Raw genomic sequence first — 18,725 nt, 5'->3', positions numbered from 1 at the left:
TAAATTAGCATTGAAGTTTTATTTTTATAATGACTATGTGACGAAGAAAAAGGTCTCAAACTCCACTTTTTGGTAAACGATAGGACCAAATTTATAATTTACTCAAAAAAAAAATATATTTCCTGATTTTAATTATCAATTACCCAAAGTTTCATATAGAAAATGAGAATTGGTAACTACCTCTATCGAATTTAATGCATATTAAATGACAAAATAAATAATTAAAATCTCAAAAGTAAATAAATGAGTTAATACGTGGTCGAAAGCATTTACCAGACGAAGACATAACGGAGACGTACAGGAGAAAGACGAAATCTGCTAAAACCTCCGCAACAACCATCGCCGGCCCATCCCCGGCGATTGTCGATTCTCAATTTCTTCTGCCGTCGGAGGTACTGACCTTATCACTTTACGATTTAGGAGATTTATTCATTGCCTTAATTCTTTTCATCACCAAAACTTCTGATGTTCTTGCCCTAAATTCTGCCGTTTCAGAATAGACTTTGAAAGGGTCGTCGATCGATCAATCGATCTACTCCATCTAGTCTATCTACTTGTCATTTCTGGTGTTACAGTTAATTACGGTTCGTGTTCTTTGTCTTTTCAATTTTGCACACAGTTACACGTAGTGTCTTTGAATTGAGTTTCTTTTCTACATGAACTGTTATTTTTTAGGCTTAAAAATTGGTCTTTTTTTTTGTACTGCATTGGTTGGTATTCCTTTCGGATCTGAATATATTCATTTCAGTCGCCATTTGAATTATAATTCTCTGGTTGCTAGATAGATTAAGAACCATTATCAACTTGTCTTTTTTTTTTTTTCTGTTCTTCAACATTATCGTGTACCAATATTGGATTTATTAATGTAGGTACTTAGTTTTGACAATGAAGAATGGTGAGCGAGCTGCCAATATTGCTCTAGCAGGTTCTGTATCTCTTTCAAATCTATATACATCTAAATTAACTTCATCTGAAAATTATCGTTCTTTTATAGTTCTATCCTAGTTGCCATGGATTATTTCATATCCACTACATCATTTTGGATTTGCAGGTCTAACACTTGCACCACTGGTTATGAAGGTAGACCCAAATATAAATGTCATCTTGACAGCATGCCTCACAGTTTTTGTGGGTTGTTATCGCTCTGTCAAGCCAACACCTCCTTCTGTAAGTACACAGCTTCCATGTTTTGAATCATTCCAAGATTTTTACATCTTTTTCATGCTTAAAAATTACATTTTTTTACAGGAGACAATGTCTAATGAACATGCCATGCGCTTCCCTTTAGTTGGTAGTGCAATGCTGTTGTCTCTGTTCTTGCTCTTTAAGTTCCTGTCAAAAGACTTGGTCAATGCTGTTCTCACTTGTTACTTCTTTGTTCTTGGCATCATCGCGCTTTCGTATGCTCTCTTTTCTTAAGTATTTGCTAATTTTGTTAATCAGTAATCGACTAATCGTTCTCCTTTATTGACTTCTTTCAAATTTCAATTGTAGGGCAACACTTTTACCTGCAATCAGGCGGTTTTTACCAACTAAGTGGAATGAAGATGTTATAACATGGCGTTTCCCCTATTTTCACTGTTGGTTATCTATATTTCATTATGGTGATGTGATTTGTGTAAAGATGTATTTTTTTAAAATCTTTTTTTTTGTACAGCTTTGGATGTTGAGTTTACCAGGTCTCAAGTGGTTGCTGGAATTCCCGGGACCTTTTTTTGTGTGTGGTATGTAGCACAGAAGCATTGGCTGGCTAACAATATCTTGGGACTTGCTTTCTGCATTCAGGTTTGAGTTTTAATCATTTTATTATTTTGTATCATCATGTATGCCATGATGAACAAAATGACATGAAAACTTGCAAAAATTTGTAGGGAATTGAAATGCTTTCACTCGGCTCATTCAAGACTGGTGCTATTCTATTGGTGAGTTGCATTGTAGTTACCCTGTTCTGTAAAGCATGGGATTAATACTATGATCTCAATCTGCAGGCTGGACTTTTCTTTTATGATATATTCTGGGTCTTTTTTACCCCTGTGATGGTCAGTGTTGCCAAATCATTTGATGCACCTATAAAGGTATTAATTATTATGCTAGTTTTGGTTGAAATTGGGTCTTTCTTACCATTTTCTGAGGTTTTAATTGAAACTTTTAATCTGTTTTCAGCTTCTATTCCCAACAAGAGATGCTGTACGCCCATTTTCTATGCTTGGTTTAGGTGATATTGTCATTCCAGGTAATTTATTCTATTTTTTAAATAAACCTATTCCAGTTCAATTATCTTCTTGCCCCTAAATCAGCCTATTCTCTTTCCAAATCAATTTAATTTTTTATTTGATCTTGTTAAATATCATGTTCAATTTAAATTATTAATCATGTTAAATTTCTCTTGATGTGGTTATTTGCAACTAGTCGTGAGACCCATGTATTACATGGTTAATTTAAACAAAAAGTTAAATATAAAAGTCAAAATATTTGAGAACTTTGAATTTATAAGAAAAAAAAAAAATAATGAATTATTATAATGGAAATGTTTTTTATCTTTTAAATTTAAACAAATAATTTAAATAAAGGAAAGAAACTAATAAGCTTTAATTTAGGAAATTTGAAATTAAAAGGTAAGTTTGTTAATGAATTTGATATCCATTTATTACTACATATATTGCAATTATTACATTAAAATATTATGTGGAATTTAATAAAATAAAAAAACTCATAAAATGAACATATATGTGTGTGTTGGTGATCAGGCATTTTCGTAGCATTGGCACTGAGATTTGACGTGTCAAGAGGGCAAAAGAGTCAATACTTCAAAAGTGCTTTCTTGGGATATGCAGTTGGTGTGGTTCTTACAATTGTTGTCATGAACTGGTTTCAAGCTGCACAGGTTGGTGATGAATGGATGATGGACATTTTTTTTGTTTAAATTTAATTTAATCTAATATTGTTTTTGGTTTTGGTTTCAGCCTGCTTTGTTATACATTGTGCCATCAGTTATCGGGTTCTTGGGTGCTCATTGCATATGGAATGGAGAGGTCAAACCGGTAAGCCTTAATAATATTATAAATTACTTTGATTTCTCTACTCTTCAATAACAATAATATTTTCAAAAAAAAAAAAATTCAAGACTCCGACTAAATTATTTTTTGTTGTTTTTAAAAAAAATATATATTTCTAATATGATAGTTTTGGGTTGTGGCAGTTATTGGAATTCGATGAGTCTAAAACAGCTGCTGGTGGTGAAGGTGATGTAGATGAGAAAACAAACAAGAAAGTAGACTGATAGATGCTTTACAATATACAGTTGCTCACAGTAGAAGGAGCTATGCTCTTTTTTTCTATTTCTTTTATACTTTTTTTTTTCTGGGATTTTAGCTCCAATCTTTATGGTTAACTTATGCAATAGATTTTGCAATTAATCTTTTATTTCTGGATCATATCTCTAATCTCCATATAGACTGTTTTAATTGATTAAATAAATAGGGCGTGATACATGTTTATTCACTTGGATTGATAAAAAAAGGACATGATACATGGTTTTTTCACTGAAAACATGTGGAAAGTCTATATATCTAAATAATTGTGCCAATCGAAATATTATATTATGTTTTTATGTGGTTTGGTAACAAGCAAAAAATTTAATCGTATGAGATTTTACAATTATGTGTTTAGCTTGCTTACTTAGAAAGGCAATAGTGATTTATATGTATCGTAGTGTTGGAAATGTAAATATAAGGATTTTTTTTCACTAAATGAGTTAAAAGATTAATGTGGACAACTATACACGAGTGTTTTTCTTTTTTATAAAATTTGAACAAAATGACTTGATAGGTTAAGCCAAATAACCTGGCTTAATGTATTCAGGACACCAATCTTTTTCCTATTTGTCATTCTTTATTTTTTCCTCCTAGATTTCTTCCATCAAGCACGATTAAGGTCTTTGAGTATTGTCCATTTGTCATGGTTATGAATATATACTCTTGAAGTTCGATATTGAAAATCAAAATAACTTTAAAACAAAAGGAATTGGATGATATTCGAAAGGGAAGTGTCGTCGTTAAGGATGACTACAAAGTGGGTTACAAGGCAGGATGTTACTTCCCGGTATATGCCAAATCACCAAAGTGGATATCCGGTTCATTCTTTGACCAACTCATCCTATTTTCATCCTAGCCTATCCTTAAGTTCCATTATTTTTGACATAGTATTTCATATTTAAAATGCATTTATTAAATATACAAGTGTTGAAAAGGCATTATTTTTCTTAATTAGAAAAATATTGATTTTTTCACTTACTATAGACACCTGTAAATCTATATATTTTTTATACATTTATGTAATGTCTAATTCGATTGTGTTTTCCCTCAAGAGAACTTGGTAACGATATACTTCACGTCCGAATTGGAGTTAATTTGAAAGAAATATTGAATGTCGTTATAAGTTGTTTGAATAAAACGGAACTTCAAAGTGGAAAAAAAATAAGTTGTCCCACACCACACCGATCAATGAAAAGGTAAAAGTTTATTGGATTTATAAAGCATATGATCTCTTACCATTTAATTGAATGGTAAGAGTCCAAGTGAGGTATCACAAAAGCACCCACGTGTGTGCTACCCAAGGTTTTGAAAACTGGACCAGAGACCGAACCGGTCGTCTTACTATTTCGATGGTTCGGTGGTCCAACCGATCGGACTAGTCTCAAACCGGATGGTGTCATGATTATATTTAATTATATAAAAAAATACAAAAAATGAAAAAAATAAATATTTTTTAAAATTTCCGGTTTTGACCGGTTTTACTGGTTCAATCGACCGGTTTTTACCGGTTCACATGAATACCGGTTTTTTGGCATTTAAGAATTGGATCCGGGACCGATTCCCGGTTGGTCCGGTCTGGTTTTCAAAACATGGGTGGTACCATAGTTGCTTGATTTTGTGAATTGTGCTTGTACGCAATGGAGCATAAGGAGCCTTTCATTTAGCAAATTGTCGGACATTGCTACTAAACAAGTGTTGACTGGTCGAGCTAACTTGGACCTAGTGAACTGAGTAGATGTTTAAGTTGACTTAGTGCTCGAAATGACCATTGGTCGGACCGCCTCAAGCAGACTCCACCAGACTGATTATTTAGTTGATTGTAAATTAAACTAGACAAATGGATGTGTAAATTAAACTAGACAAATGGATGTGTCAATGCCTAGGCTAAACAATTTTGTTAACTAGCATTGTGTTGACTTGACTTACTGTGAACTGACTGGTCAAGCTTTTAGCCACCGAGATTGACACATCAAGTTAGCCTATAACCGACACTCAAATATATCCATAATCTGTTTTTTGCAGTTACCACCCCAAATTTATTTGGAACAACAATATTCTTTTAAGGATTGTTAATTCTCAGTATTAAAATCTTTTAGTACATGTTAATTAACACTTATCTTCTAAATTAATAATTTCGGTTTTAGATTAAATTCCACTACTATTAATTGAAAGTTAGATTCATTGCATATTAGCAATCAATCTTATTAGTCATTGGGACTGACACATCAACTTACTTGTCGGGGATCACTACTCCCCGACAAGCGAATAGGATGCAATAATAAGCTGCCAACTTACCCGTCCCTCTGGGACTCTTGATGCAAACACTTCAATCAATGCCTTCTTGTCTCATTGGCTTTACCACCCGGACTTTATGCCTTTAAAGCTTTATAAGGAGGTTCATTAATCACCTATGCAAATATGAACTTAACAACTCGAATCAACAGGGAGAAGCAATATACCAGAGGAAAATACTTGGTATAGGGCTATTGTTATTGCTGAGGATAAAACCTTACTTCTTTCCAAAGCATGTATTGTCCGGCTTGTTGTTGCTGATACCTAATACTCAAATATGTCCATGTTCAGTTTCTTGCAGTTATGATCCCAAATTATTTTCCTTGTCTTTTTAGGATTGTTAGTTCTCGGTATTAAAATGTTTTAATAAAGGTTAATTAACACTTATTTTCTAGATTAATAATTTTGGTTTGAAATTGAAAAGGCATCAACAACTATTTTCTATCTCACCACCTTAAACCTTGCGACATTCTTGACCGAAACCGCTCCCTAACTTGTTGAAGATAAGGCTATGATCATAAAGTAGGTATGATAGGTGCTTAAAAGTGTTCAAATTTAATGTGTCATAACTGCATATTTAACGGACAGTGGACGCTTTATACGACATATATTGCAAAGCATCAATAGCCTAAGAACTATGGAATTATTGAACCATAAGTAAAAAAAAAAAGAGGATATTAGGACTAGAAATTTTACGGTGGCCTTCTTAAACTTTAAGATGGTTTATACAAAGATCACAACGATTCAGGTAAAAAAAAGTAAGTATTATGCTTCATGACCTCTATGTTAATGTTAGGAGAATGACCATTAGTGAAACATAAAATGTTGTAAATATGTTTCAACAATTACCTTCCGATAAGTAGATTCCAAGGACAACTTAAAGCACAAACACAAGGAGATGCCTTAAGACAAGGAAGAACTGGTGGATAACATAATGGCTCAAAAGAGTATATACTTTCCTACTCAACTAAGGAAGGTCTAGTGGATGATGTCGTATAAATGCATATAAGAGCCCTAAGATGATAATGAAAAATAAGGGTTAGTACCAACTTAATTGTATTCATTAGATGGTGACAAACCTTGGAATAAATAACCCTATACCATTAACCAAACTTATAAGTCTGAATAATCTATCTTAATAACATGTTTATATTGACATGATAAATAAATAATTGTCACATAAGAAAAAAGTCCTTGAAGATAAAGTCATTACAATCTGCTAACTAGATTGTTATGGTTGATCTTTGTTTGTTAAGGCTTGAGCCGTTAATGGATGTAACCTTGTGGATCTTATAACACCTGGTTTCTAGTATGTGGTTTATGTATCGATCTTCTTTAAGCTAAGTTATATTTAACGTTTTTGGTGGCTCACATGTGTGACTACTTGATGTTCGTGGCGCGAGCTATGTCATTAAGTAGCGACATGACCTTATGTTGGTCGCATCACAAAGCCGTCACAACCCAAAACCCTAGGTCTTGGGCCTTGAGCCCTATTTAGGAATGATTTTTTAGGGTTTTCTCTATTCTTATCATTCATCATTTCCAGAGAAAACTCTAGCATGTCTTGGTGCTCTTGGGCTTATTTTGCAACTTTGGTGTCTTTTGGTGCTTTTAGAAGAACAAGTTTGCTTCATGGTGTAAAGGAAGACCCTCTACAAAGAATTTCCAACATCTTACCTTGCCTTTAGACCTTTATGGTATTCAAGGTCCAAACTTCATACATCATGAGTTGTATATCTAGGTTTATAAACTTCATACACCCCATTAAACTCCGTCACCACTTTGTTAACATTTCTCCACTTCGAGTAAATTTGGTCTTTTTTCTGATAGCATCCAAGATTCATCCCCGTGAGAAAACGCCGTGTATTTTCCGGAAAAAAGTTGGACAATCTTGGTTGTTTCCAACCAACGGATCTTCAGAAATATCCACCCACAAACGAGTCAACACATTTTCTTCGGGCGGTGTCCATTGGCTTGGAGTTGCCTTTCCATTTTTCTTGGGCCGTGGTCGAATCTCTTCCGGTTCCAATTCCATTTCGGGGACGAGTTCGGGTTCTCCATGAGTTTGGAATTGGGTTTGGAAATTCATTGGAGTCGTGAAGATCGTCAAATGGATTGAAATCATTTTCCATTTGAGATTGAAGTTGGGATGATAAGTTTATTTGAGGTTGGTTTTTGAAATTGAAGTTGGTTTTGAAATTGAGATTGGTTTTGGTATTGAGTTGGTTTTGGGATTGAAATGAGCAGTAAACACCACCAAAGTGTAAATTTGGAGGTGAATAAATAAACCGAACGTTTAGCTTTGAATGGAATTTGGTGAAGAAAGTGAGATTGAGTTTGTGTTTTGGGTGTTTCTTTTGGTATTTTTTGGAGCTTCTGGGTTGGAAGGAGAAACTATTTTTTTCACAAAAATTATGTTGTTTGAGTGAAAAAATAAAAAGGTGAAGTGGGATGAATATATGGTATTTATATAAGGGTATTCTTTGATTTTTTTTTGAAAAAAATGGACATTTTGACCAAGGTAACGTTAAAAAGTTAAAACATCCAACCACTTTACTCTCTCTAATCGACATTTTCCTATCGAGTTGCCGAGCCGAGCTTGACATGGCATGCCTAGTCCTGGGCCCGATGTTCGTTGAGGTAATCGAGTCTCACCAAGATCCCTCCATCAGGTCTTAAGATAATATGAAAAAAAATAGACAAATTTAAGGTTTATTTTATAAATATCCATTAACAGAATCAATCCTATATTTATGCCATATATTTTCTTTAAAACCATATATATCTCAAGAACGAAAAAGGAAAGTGTTCCTATGGAAGCTGTTAAATTATACCCAAATATAATAAAAACGTTTATGTAAAGACAAAATCTGTATATAAAAACGATCGTTGCTAAATATATTCCCTATCAACAGTTAAACTCGAGGGGTACTTACGTCCTTTTATATTCAAGGATTACATGTTTGAAATGTTTTTGAGAAAAAAGGGACCAAAGTCTAGAAAACATATTTGGAGGGATGAGAGTGCAAAATTCCAAAAGTTATTGGTTGGTTGGTGAAGTCGCCTATAGTAGCGCCCCCATTCTATAGAAGTTGTAGAACTCACCACATCATCCGCCCCAGTGTGTGTTTTTAGGTGAAGAAAGCAGAGTGAGTGCTGTTTGTTCTTGGTGAGAGAAAGAGAGAGAGAGAGAGATTCACGCACGAATCGCTAGGTAAAACTTAGAATTTCTGTGTAGCAATGGATTCGGATTATGGAGTTCCAAGAGAGCTTTCTGATCTGCAAAAGAATCGATCTCTGTACAAACCTGAGCTTCCCCCTTGTCTTCAGGTTTCTCTTTTACAATCTAGGTCGCAAGTTACTAACTGTGTTCTTCAGATTTGTACACATATCTACATGCATCTGTTGGCATTGTATTGATTTTGATGTGCTTCATATAAGTTAAATCGTGAATCGAATCAAGGGTTTATGTTTAAAGGTTTTGAATATTCTGTGATTCGATGAGATAGAAAGCGAAATAGATCTGACATATGTAGATCACGTGTTTTGTGATCTATTCGTTTTCGTTTCGCCTTTTCTCGCCCTTTATTCGCGTCACCTTTTTGATTGTTTTGGGTCTGTTTTCGGATTTAGTTTGACTGCTTTAATTGTTCGAATAGCATCTAAATGCTATGGTTTCTTTTCTGCTGTTATAAATCTAGCGATTTCAGAGATTTAGTTTGGGTTTTAGTTTTCTTTACATCAATCATGCTTCTAATGTTAAACCAAACAGTTTTTTGGTGTGGCATAAGATACGTATAATATGACCTAGGGATCCAAAAGACAGGTTGTAATGTTGTATAAAGTTTCAAACTTGTAACCTTTATGTGCTTAAAAGAGAGTGATTTGATGTTATTTCACACATTGAAAAAACTGCATTTTAAGTGGTGATAGTGATGCATGTTTGACTTTTTTTTTGAACTTATCCTAACTTAATAACTATCATGTGCTTAAAAGAGAGCGATTCAATGTTATGTGACATACTGAAGAAACTGCATTTAGTGGTGATAGAGTGATGCATGTTTGACTTTTTTTTGAACTTATACCTATTATCATATTATGTGCTTGAAAGAGAGTAAATCATGTTTGACTTTTTTGACACCTTATTTTTTGGTCATATTTAATTCATACATGTCTTTGTGCACAGGGAACAACTGTGCGAGTAGAATTTGGTGATGCAACTGCTGCAGCTGATCCTTCAGGTGCTCATGCCATTGCTCGTTCTTTTCCTCACACTTATGGTCAACCATTGGCTCATTTCCTCAGAGCAACAGCTAAAGGATCTAATGCTCAGATCATTAATGAGCACCCTGCAGTAAAGTAAGGGTTCCCTTTATTCAGACTTCAGTTTCTTTCCTTCATGTCAGATTTGCAATAATCATATGAAAAAAATCATGAACAAATAATAACATGGGTATAAATTATATTATCATTGTTCCAGGGTTGGGCTGGTTTTTTGTGGTAGACAATCTCCTGGAGGACATAATGTTGTTTGGGGACTTCATGAAGCTCTCAAAAGTCACAACCCTAAAAGCACTTTGCTTGGATTTCTTGGTAAACATTTTATCACTTCCTATGATTGCTCTCATGAGTTTGGGTTTTAGTTTTACTCATAATTTTTTTGTTATGCTGTGTGATTAGGTGGTTCTGAAGGTTTATTTGCTCAAAAAACTCTTGAGATCACAGACGATATTCTTGCAACCTACAAAAATCAAGGTACTTAATGAGAAATATAATTTGGTTGTTCTTTCTTTCTAGTTTCTTCAAGTGATTTCATATATGGCTATTTTAATCCTTTGAAGGTGGTTATGATCTATTGGGAAGAACAAAGGACCAAATAAGAACCACAGAGCAAGTAAATTCTGCCATGGCTGCATGCAAGGCCTTGAATTTAGATGGTTTAGTCATTGTTGGAGGTATAATGAAACACAATTATCAATAATAATCTTTTTGTCAGATTATTTACTAACAACACTTGTTTGTTTTTCTTTAAAGGTGTAACATCTAACACAGATGCTGCTCAACTTGCTGAGACTTTTGCTGAAGCAAAGTGCTCTACAAAGGTTTATACTTTCTCACACATCAAAATTTCTTTTTCCTTGTATATACCACTAAAATGTTTATAATTTGGCAGGTGGTTGGAGTACCTGTTACCTTGAATGGAGATCTTAAGAACCAATTTGTTGAAGCAAATGTTGGTTTTGATACTATCTGTAAGGTTAACTCTCAACTCATCAGTAATGTCTGCACAGATGCTCTTTCTGCTGAAAAGGTAATAATCACTTGACTCTTGAATACATTGATTCTTTATAATTTTTATTTTTAAAAACTAATTTGTTATCATTCTTTACAGTACTACTATTTTATCCGACTCATGGGTAGGAAGGCATCTCATGTTGCTGTGGAGTGCACTCTCCAGTCACATCCTAACATGGTACACTTACATTTCTGTCCATTATTCACACTTTATATCTAATTTATCTTGTTCCCCAAATTACCCTTGTGTATCTTTCCTTGTAGGTTATTCTTGCTGAAGAAGTTGCTGCTTCAAAGCTTACCATTTTTGACATAACAAAACAGATTTGTGATGCCGTGCAAGCTAGGGCAGAACAAGGTATTTGACTATTTGACTATTGTTGTTGAATGGTAATAATGGTTATTGATGTAATCATATTTGTTTGATTTTTTATTTTATTTTGTTATTCAGGCAAGAATCATGGAGTCATCCTACTCCCAGAAGGACTTATCGAAAGCATTCCAGAAGTTTATGCACTTTTGCAGGTAACTAAATCTTTTACAACAGTAATTTCTTTCTTTCCAGGTAATTAATTAATGCTATGAATATTAATATTAACAGTTTAATATGTTGCACATTCAGGAAATTCATAGTCTTTTGAGACAAGGAGTTTCTGCTGATAAAATATCAACACAACTCTCACCTTGGGCTTCTGCTTTGTTTGAATTTTTGCCACCCTTTATTAGGAAACAGGTTTATTTTAAAAAAAAAATGATTTCGTGTAATTACTAATTATTCATTTCTTGTAAAAAATTCTATTTCAATGCTCATATCTATCGTCTTTATTTTTGCAGATTCTCCTCCACCCTGAGTCAGATGACTCAGCTCAGTTGTCTCAGATTGAAACAGAAAAGCTTCTTGCAGAACTTGTGGAAGCAGAAATCAACAAGCGACTGGTAAGATATGAAATTAGCAACATACTTTCAATTTAATTGTTTATTATATTTATAGTATCCTACTTCCATTTCTTTCTATTCTAATAAACAAATAAATAAAAAGTATGTTGCTATTTCATCCATTTAACCCTATTATTTATTGTTTCATTATCTTTGGATATGCAAACAGAAAGAAGGTACATACAAGGGGAAGAAGTTCAACGCCATCTGTCACTTTTTTGGGTATCAAGCTCGAGGTTCTTTACCATCAAAATTCGATTGTGACTATGCCTATGTAAGTTTCTTCACTTTTAACCAATTGTAAAATATAAATTGAAAATATTTACCTAAATTGAAAGTAAATTTATTATTGTAGGTGCTCGGACATAGTTGTTACCATATTCTAGCATCTGGTTTAAACGGTTACATGGCAACTGTCACTAACCTCAAGAATCCTTCAAACAAATGGCGTTGTGGTGCTGCTCCAATAACAGTATGTCTCATACACCTTTTTATCTTTTTTATTTCAATATCAGATTTATATATCATGATGTGTTGACTTATTTTGACCTTTTTTGAAGGCTATGATGACAGTGAAGCATTATGGGCGTGGGTCAGGGTCAGGGGCCATAACACTTGGGAAACCTGTAGTCCATCCTGCTACTGTGGACTTGAGAGGCAGAGTATACGAGTATGTTATGTGATGTCATCATTTTAATTTTAATTTTAATTTTATGGAAAGAAAGAAAGAAAGAAACTTGAAATGCGTTGTGATAAATGGCACAGGTTGCTTAGACAAAATGCAACAAGATTCTTGATGGATGATGTGTACAGAAACCCTGGGCCCCTTCAGTTTGATGGGCCAGGTGCTGATTCTAAAGCTGTCAGCTTGTGTGTGGAGGATCTTGATTACATGGGTCGTATTAAGGAATTAAACGAATATCTTGACAAGGTTCTGAATTTTAAATCATTCTTTCTATATTAAGTCAAAAAAATACATCCATTTCATATGTATGTATGTATATATAGATTATTAATGAGATTAAGTTTGTGTTAATTTGTACTATAGGTGAGAACGATAGTGAAACCAGGGTGTTCTCAGGATGTTTTGAAGGCGGCTTTGAGTGCCATGTCATCAGTGACAGATATTCTATCTGTCATGACCTCACAGCGGTTGGAGTAGTGGAAGTAGTACAAGTTGAGGATCTTTTCAACTCATTGTGTGTACTCTTCTTTCAGGTTTTCTATATTTTCTCAAAATTTTAGTGAGTATGAGTTTTCTTTTCAGTTTTAAAGGCAAAACAGTTAGATTGCAACTACTTGGTTTTCGTTATGTTTTTGTGTGGAATCTTTATAATTACAATTAATGTTTGACATTTTTTTTGGTCAATTTCTTGTGTGGTTAATAATTTCGGGTGACAAGATATTAATGGGAGATCAAATAATTGGTCACACATTATCTTCCAACTATAGTTTATTGTAATTTTTGTATTTATCATATTATGCTTTTGCAACATAAGTAGCAAAAACAATACTCCGATCCCATGAAAATGGTGCTTACTCCTAAATACCCTCATCATCAGTAGAACTTGGCCGTTGTCATCTTGGATCTCCAACTCCCTTTTCTTTCTCTATAGCTTTAGCAAGCTTGTTTTTCCTTTCTTTTATCTCCAATCTCATGTTAGTTACTGTAGTTTTTTTGGATAAAGAATTTCATATCAATCTGGATTATTATCAAACGTAAAATAAAACAACCTATTTAAAAGTTTTACTTACAATTCAATGCACAACTTGTATTTTTTACAAAAAAACCTTCTTTTATATATATATATATATATATATATATATATATATATATATATATATATATATATATATATATATATATATATATATATATATATAAGGTTATAACCCGTGGATACCACGGGTGAAAATTTTAAAAATAACTTTAATTAAATTATAAGTTAATTATTGAACAATGATAATTAAAAGTTTTAATAATTAATAAATATAAATGTTTATTGGTAAATTCATAATGAATAATGATCGGTTGAAATTATGAAATCATAGTTGTTTGACGATTACATAATGATATAATTAATTATAACCCATGTCAACCATGGTTACAAAATACAACGAATCTTGATAGTTAAAAATCATAATTATTATTAAATTATTTTCAAAATGTTATTAACTAAGAGAGTTATGTGATTGTTATGTAACTTTATAATGATTGATTGAAATAAATATGTGAAATCATCTTTTTAAGATAAATGGGTCATTATTTAGGTGTAAATTAATAAAAAATGATGATATTATATAATAAAATATATACTAAATATAAAATAAAACAACCACAAGTAATGAACACTGATATATGACAAATTACAAAATTAAGTAAAAGTAAAATAAATTACTAAAAAATTAATAATAAAGTTTTTTTTACTAATAATAAAAAAATAATTAAAAATTAATAATAATTTTGTACTTTAATAACATTTAGAGTATAAAAATACAATCACTAATATTATATTTGCATAACTTTATTTTTATAGTTCTACACATTTCTTTTTATACTTCTTACATTCTTACATTAACGATTATATATACATGTCATAGTGATTTTACATAAATACATGAGTTATTTAAGTTGAAATTTTGTTCTGAATATAAAAAGATTAATTTACAATAAGATCTTTACTCATTTTCCATATTATTAAATTATCAAATTATATATATATATATATATATATATATATATATATATATATATATATATATATATATATATATATATATATATATATATATATATATATATATATATATATATATATATATATATATCCAAATAATCCCCACCTACCCACTTATCCCCCATAAACCCACCCGGTGAATCATAAATACCGTTTTCCCCTAACACTATCGGTGGTCTCCTTTTCCGGCACCAAAGCCCGTCATTCTTCCATCTACGTTTTTAATATCGGATTTAGGGACATCTACTGATGACATTTCAAATGCATTCGATTAAACCCTTTTTGCACATGATTGCCATCGATTATAAATTAGAAGGACCAACTTTTGAAATTGAATGTGATATCGGTTTGACCGGAGTGATGAAATCTAGAAGTATGCGTTGAAAGAAGATATGCACCGAACCAATCGACGTACGTCATATGACGATGGTAAGATTCAACCTGAAACGCCAAGAATTATTCCTCCTTCATTATTTTAACAAAAGATAAGTATATACATAAATACACTTACCTGTGTTTAATTTGCAGGAATTGTCAAATTGAAAATGGTAGCCGGAAGACGTCAAAAGCAAAAAATTGCAAGTCTTTGACAGTGAAGACATTATCAGGTAATTGTCAAAATTTTCACCGAATAAAAACATGAAATTTTGAAGTTCAAAAAATGTTAAATATTAGGTGGTTTTTATTTACAATATTCATCTGATTAATATAAATAAATAAGACATTGATTTTCTTGATTTACCTTCCATATAAGGTTAACAGTTGTTTGACAAAAAAAAATCAATATACATTAATTTTGTAGATACATGCTTTTGTTGTGCTCAAATTCCATATGAAGGCGGTCTTTCAATTCAAAACTGCCCATTGTAATTGGACTTTAACTAATAAAAATAAAATAAAAAATTACAATAAATATACCAAATTCTATACCAATCAAATGAAAACAATTTTCTATTTTTTATTATAATATTTCCAATAATATCTTAAAGACCTTTGAATCAGACATTTTGTCAAACCCAAACTTATTAGTTTAAAGTACAATTAGAAACAACTATATCAAAGGGCCAAAATTTAGTCTATAGTAAAACTATAAGCAATTTAAAAAAAAACAAAAAAAATGAGGAGATGATCTTTTATAAATGGCATTCGGTAAATTTGAATCCTTAATATCAGACTATACATCAACATGTATAGAATTTGGTTTGATAATTGGTGATTAGAGGCTGAATATTATTAATCACCTCTCATTCTTAAAATCTCCTTGGTAGTTCTCAATCCAGAATATGGCATACGCACCAACAAAGAAAATGTGAAAAAAAAAGCAACATGTACATATTGAGGGCATGATGGATAAGACTAAAATAACAATGTGTTTTGAAAGTACAATGTTATTTTAGCCTTAACTTGCGAATTAAAACAAAATTTCTAGTCTTAACCCTAAAATATAGCAACATGGACATGCTGAAGGCATGATGGAATGCTAGGATTGTGTGTGGAATCCCAAAGTCTGCTAGATATTGTTCACCCTTTTTCTTCCAAACCTACAACCAAGATCGAATCACACATAAATAAAAAAAAACTATATCATATTCCTAAAAACGTAAGTTAATTAAACATGATCAATTTCAAAATCATAAAACTACAAAAGAAAAACAATAAACATTTTCTTGAGTAAGAAAAAGAAAAAGGTTAAACGAATCATTATATCCCCGCTTCCCAAGCTGTTTAAAGAGTGAATAATATATGCTCCACCAATGAAGCCCACCAAAACAATTTGCTTCATTCTAGCAACTTTAGCGGGATACAAATTCACAAAGGTTAATAAAGACTACGCTTAACATAAAATGGGGAACCAACACCTATTTCATTCCCTGGCAGATATTCAAATCTCATAAAATATTAAAATTTAATAATTTGCAATAAAATAGGCTTTGAAGTCAATTGAGAAATACACATATTTAAAAGGAATGTCCATCAGATTCTTTTTGTCAGACTCAAATTACAACCTATAAATACATAATGAACCAATTGTCATATGCGCACCTTCACATCTTGTAGATTCTTGTATTTAGACCTTTGTATCCAAAATAAAGAAGTGATTTATGAGATAATCCACAAGAAATGTGTGAATTGTTAACATAAACGTTATATTACTTTCCTCTTGTAAAGCATTACAACATATAAATTTCATGTTCATAAACAACATGTTTTTTTTAAATGAATTGGTTGGATTAAAATAATAAAAATGTTGTATGAAAATAGTTCCTACGCTCAAATTTTAGTGTGAAAAAATTCCACTTGCATAAAGACATACACACTTAAGAAATATGTATTACATATAACTTGACCCTCTATTCCCCAATTTGTACATAAAATTTAATATAAACCATTACTTTGTAGCATTTACATTTAAATATACAATAAAAGTAATCACATAACCAATAAATTTTTCTGTATCTAGACACAAGAATGAAACAATCGTCGGAAATAATATCCATAAAAGTAAGAGGAATAGGGGTGCAAACGAGCCAAGCTACTCGTGAGCTACTCGGGATTGGATCGCTAAAATCTCGACTCGAAACCGATTTTAAACGAGCCTGAGCCGAGCTCAAGCTTAATATTAAGCTCGTTTATTAAACGAGCTCGAGCTCGAGCCTATGTCACTAAGCTCGATTAGGCTCGCGAGCCTAAACGAGCCTTTATATAATATAATTTATTATTTTTTATATATTAAAATATTTGTGGATTAGGAATTTAGGGTATTAGTCAACGAGCTTCTTAACGAGCTCGAGCCGAGCTTAAGCTTATTTAGGCAAGTCAGACAAAAAACGAGTCGAGCCCGAGCCCGAGTCGAGCTTGTATAATTATTTACGAGCTCGAGCCGAGCTCAGTACAAGAAGATCGAATCGAGTCGAGCTCGAGCTCGAGCCTCTTAGAACTTAAACGAGCCCGAGCCGAGCCTGGCCAGGCTCGGGCTCGACTCGGCTCGTTTGCACCCCTAAAGAGGATATATGAATATCAAATGCTTAAAAAAAAGTAACAGAAGGAGAAGAATAATAGTAACAGAAGCATAAATCAGTAACAGTAATAGAAGGTGAAGAAGAAATCAATAAAGTAGGATATCGTTTTGTAGATAACAAAAACATAAAGCAGTAAAACTTATTTGTTGTATACTGACCAAATTGATTGAATAAAGTGATATACCTTTGGTATTTTGCAGAGTTGCAGAAAAATTCATGAATGATAGGTTCGAGGACTCCAATGAAGAAGAGAACAATAGGGAATCGATATTTGTATGTTGAAGGATTATGATTAGCTGATTTTTAGGGATTGCATATCTCTACAAAAGTTTGAAATTTATGTTTACATATATGAAACTTAATTTAAATGCAGTTTAATTGGATATTGAAACTGATTTCCTTAATCTTAGGAGCTGATTAATTGACAATCACAACAATGCATGGGCGGGAAAATCATTCTAAGAATATATGTGGTAATGACACGTGGCATAAAGGAGATGTAAAAGAATACCATGTGGCAGTTTATGGATTCTTTTATTAGGAGTATATATATATATATATATATATATATATATATATATATATATATATATATATATATATATATATATATAATGCAAAATAATTTTAAATAATTTTAAAATGCAAAATAAATGGAAAAATCCAAAAATTCTTTTTTTAAATATTATTTTCGGAACTTGAATTAACTAAAAAAAATAAAAAAAAATTCCGTTTTTTTTGAAAAATACGTGAAATATTCTAATAGAATATTACTAAACATATTCTAAAAAAATAATTTTAAAATGCAGAATAAATGGAAAAATCTAAAAATTCTTTCTTTAAATATTATTTTCGGAACTTGAATTAAATAAAAAAAAATAAAAATAAATTTCATTTTTTTTAAAATACGTGAAATATTCTAATAGAATATTACACTGTACATATTCTAAAAAATAATTTTAAAATGCAAAATAAATGAAAAAATCCAAAAAAAAAATTTTAAATATTATTTTCGAAACTTGAATTAACTAAAAAAAAATAAAAAAAATTCCGTTTTTTTTTGAAAAATACGTGAAATATTCTAATAGAATATTACACTGACATATTCTAAAAATTAATTTTAAAATGCA

General features: G+C 31.7%; 2 protein-coding genes and 1 long non-coding RNA gene across 5 annotated transcripts; all 3 read left to right on the top strand.

Moving 5' to 3' along the window:
- The first annotated feature begins 253 nt into the window (after window positions 1-253).
- On the top strand, window positions 254-3,434 carry LOC145074215 (signal peptide peptidase-like). 3 transcript variants are annotated; one of them, XM_079020633.1, is made up of 13 exons: window positions 254-392; window positions 496-584; window positions 870-925; window positions 1,052-1,167; window positions 1,249-1,400; window positions 1,495-1,580; window positions 1,658-1,785; window positions 1,872-1,922; window positions 1,989-2,075; window positions 2,164-2,233; window positions 2,748-2,884; window positions 2,964-3,041; window positions 3,200-3,434. In XM_079020633.1, exons 3-13 carry the CDS (start codon window positions 886-888, stop codon window positions 3,278-3,280), a joined length of 1,026 nt encoding a protein of 341 aa, XP_078876759.1. In that variant the 5' UTR covers window positions 254-392; window positions 496-584; window positions 870-885; the 3' UTR covers window positions 3,281-3,434. The 3 variants fall into 3 exon arrangements, with proteins under 3 accessions (XP_078876759.1, XP_078876760.1, XP_078876761.1); XM_079020634.1 differs by having other exon boundaries at window positions 255-392; window positions 501-584; XM_079020635.1 differs by lacking the exon at window positions 496-584 and having other exon boundaries at window positions 264-392.
- Window positions 3,435-8,705: 5,271 nt separating this feature from the next.
- Window positions 8,706-13,206, top strand: LOC145072312 (pyrophosphate--fructose 6-phosphate 1-phosphotransferase subunit alpha). The gene is made up of 17 exons (XM_079018712.1): window positions 8,706-8,936; window positions 9,793-9,965; window positions 10,087-10,199; window positions 10,287-10,361; window positions 10,448-10,561; window positions 10,641-10,708; window positions 10,780-10,917; window positions 10,999-11,079; window positions 11,166-11,259; window positions 11,353-11,426; window positions 11,524-11,634; window positions 11,736-11,837; window positions 12,007-12,111; window positions 12,193-12,309; window positions 12,398-12,507; window positions 12,603-12,768; window positions 12,886-13,206. The coding sequence occupies exons 1-17, from the start codon at window positions 8,847-8,849 to the stop codon at window positions 12,997-12,999; spliced, it is 1,845 nt and encodes a 614-aa protein (XP_078874838.1). The 5' UTR covers window positions 8,706-8,846; the 3' UTR covers window positions 13,000-13,206.
- A 1,478-nt stretch (window positions 13,207-14,684) lies between these two features.
- Window positions 14,685-17,948, top strand: LOC145074178 (uncharacterized). The gene is made up of 3 exons (XR_013691733.1): window positions 14,685-15,004; window positions 15,104-15,183; window positions 17,796-17,948. It is a non-coding gene; the product is annotated as an uncharacterized LOC145074178 (long non-coding RNA).
- Window positions 17,949-18,725: the final 777 nt, after the last annotated feature.

This window comes from Lactuca serriola, chromosome 9 (genome assembly GCF_051521515.1).
Source record: "Lactuca serriola cultivar US96UC23 chromosome 9, Lser_US96UC23_V15, whole genome shotgun sequence".
NCBI lineage: Eukaryota > Viridiplantae > Streptophyta > Magnoliopsida > Asterales > Asteraceae > Lactuca > Lactuca serriola.
Note: the sequence above shows the minus strand (reverse complement) of the source record. Positions and strands in the feature narration are given on the sequence as shown.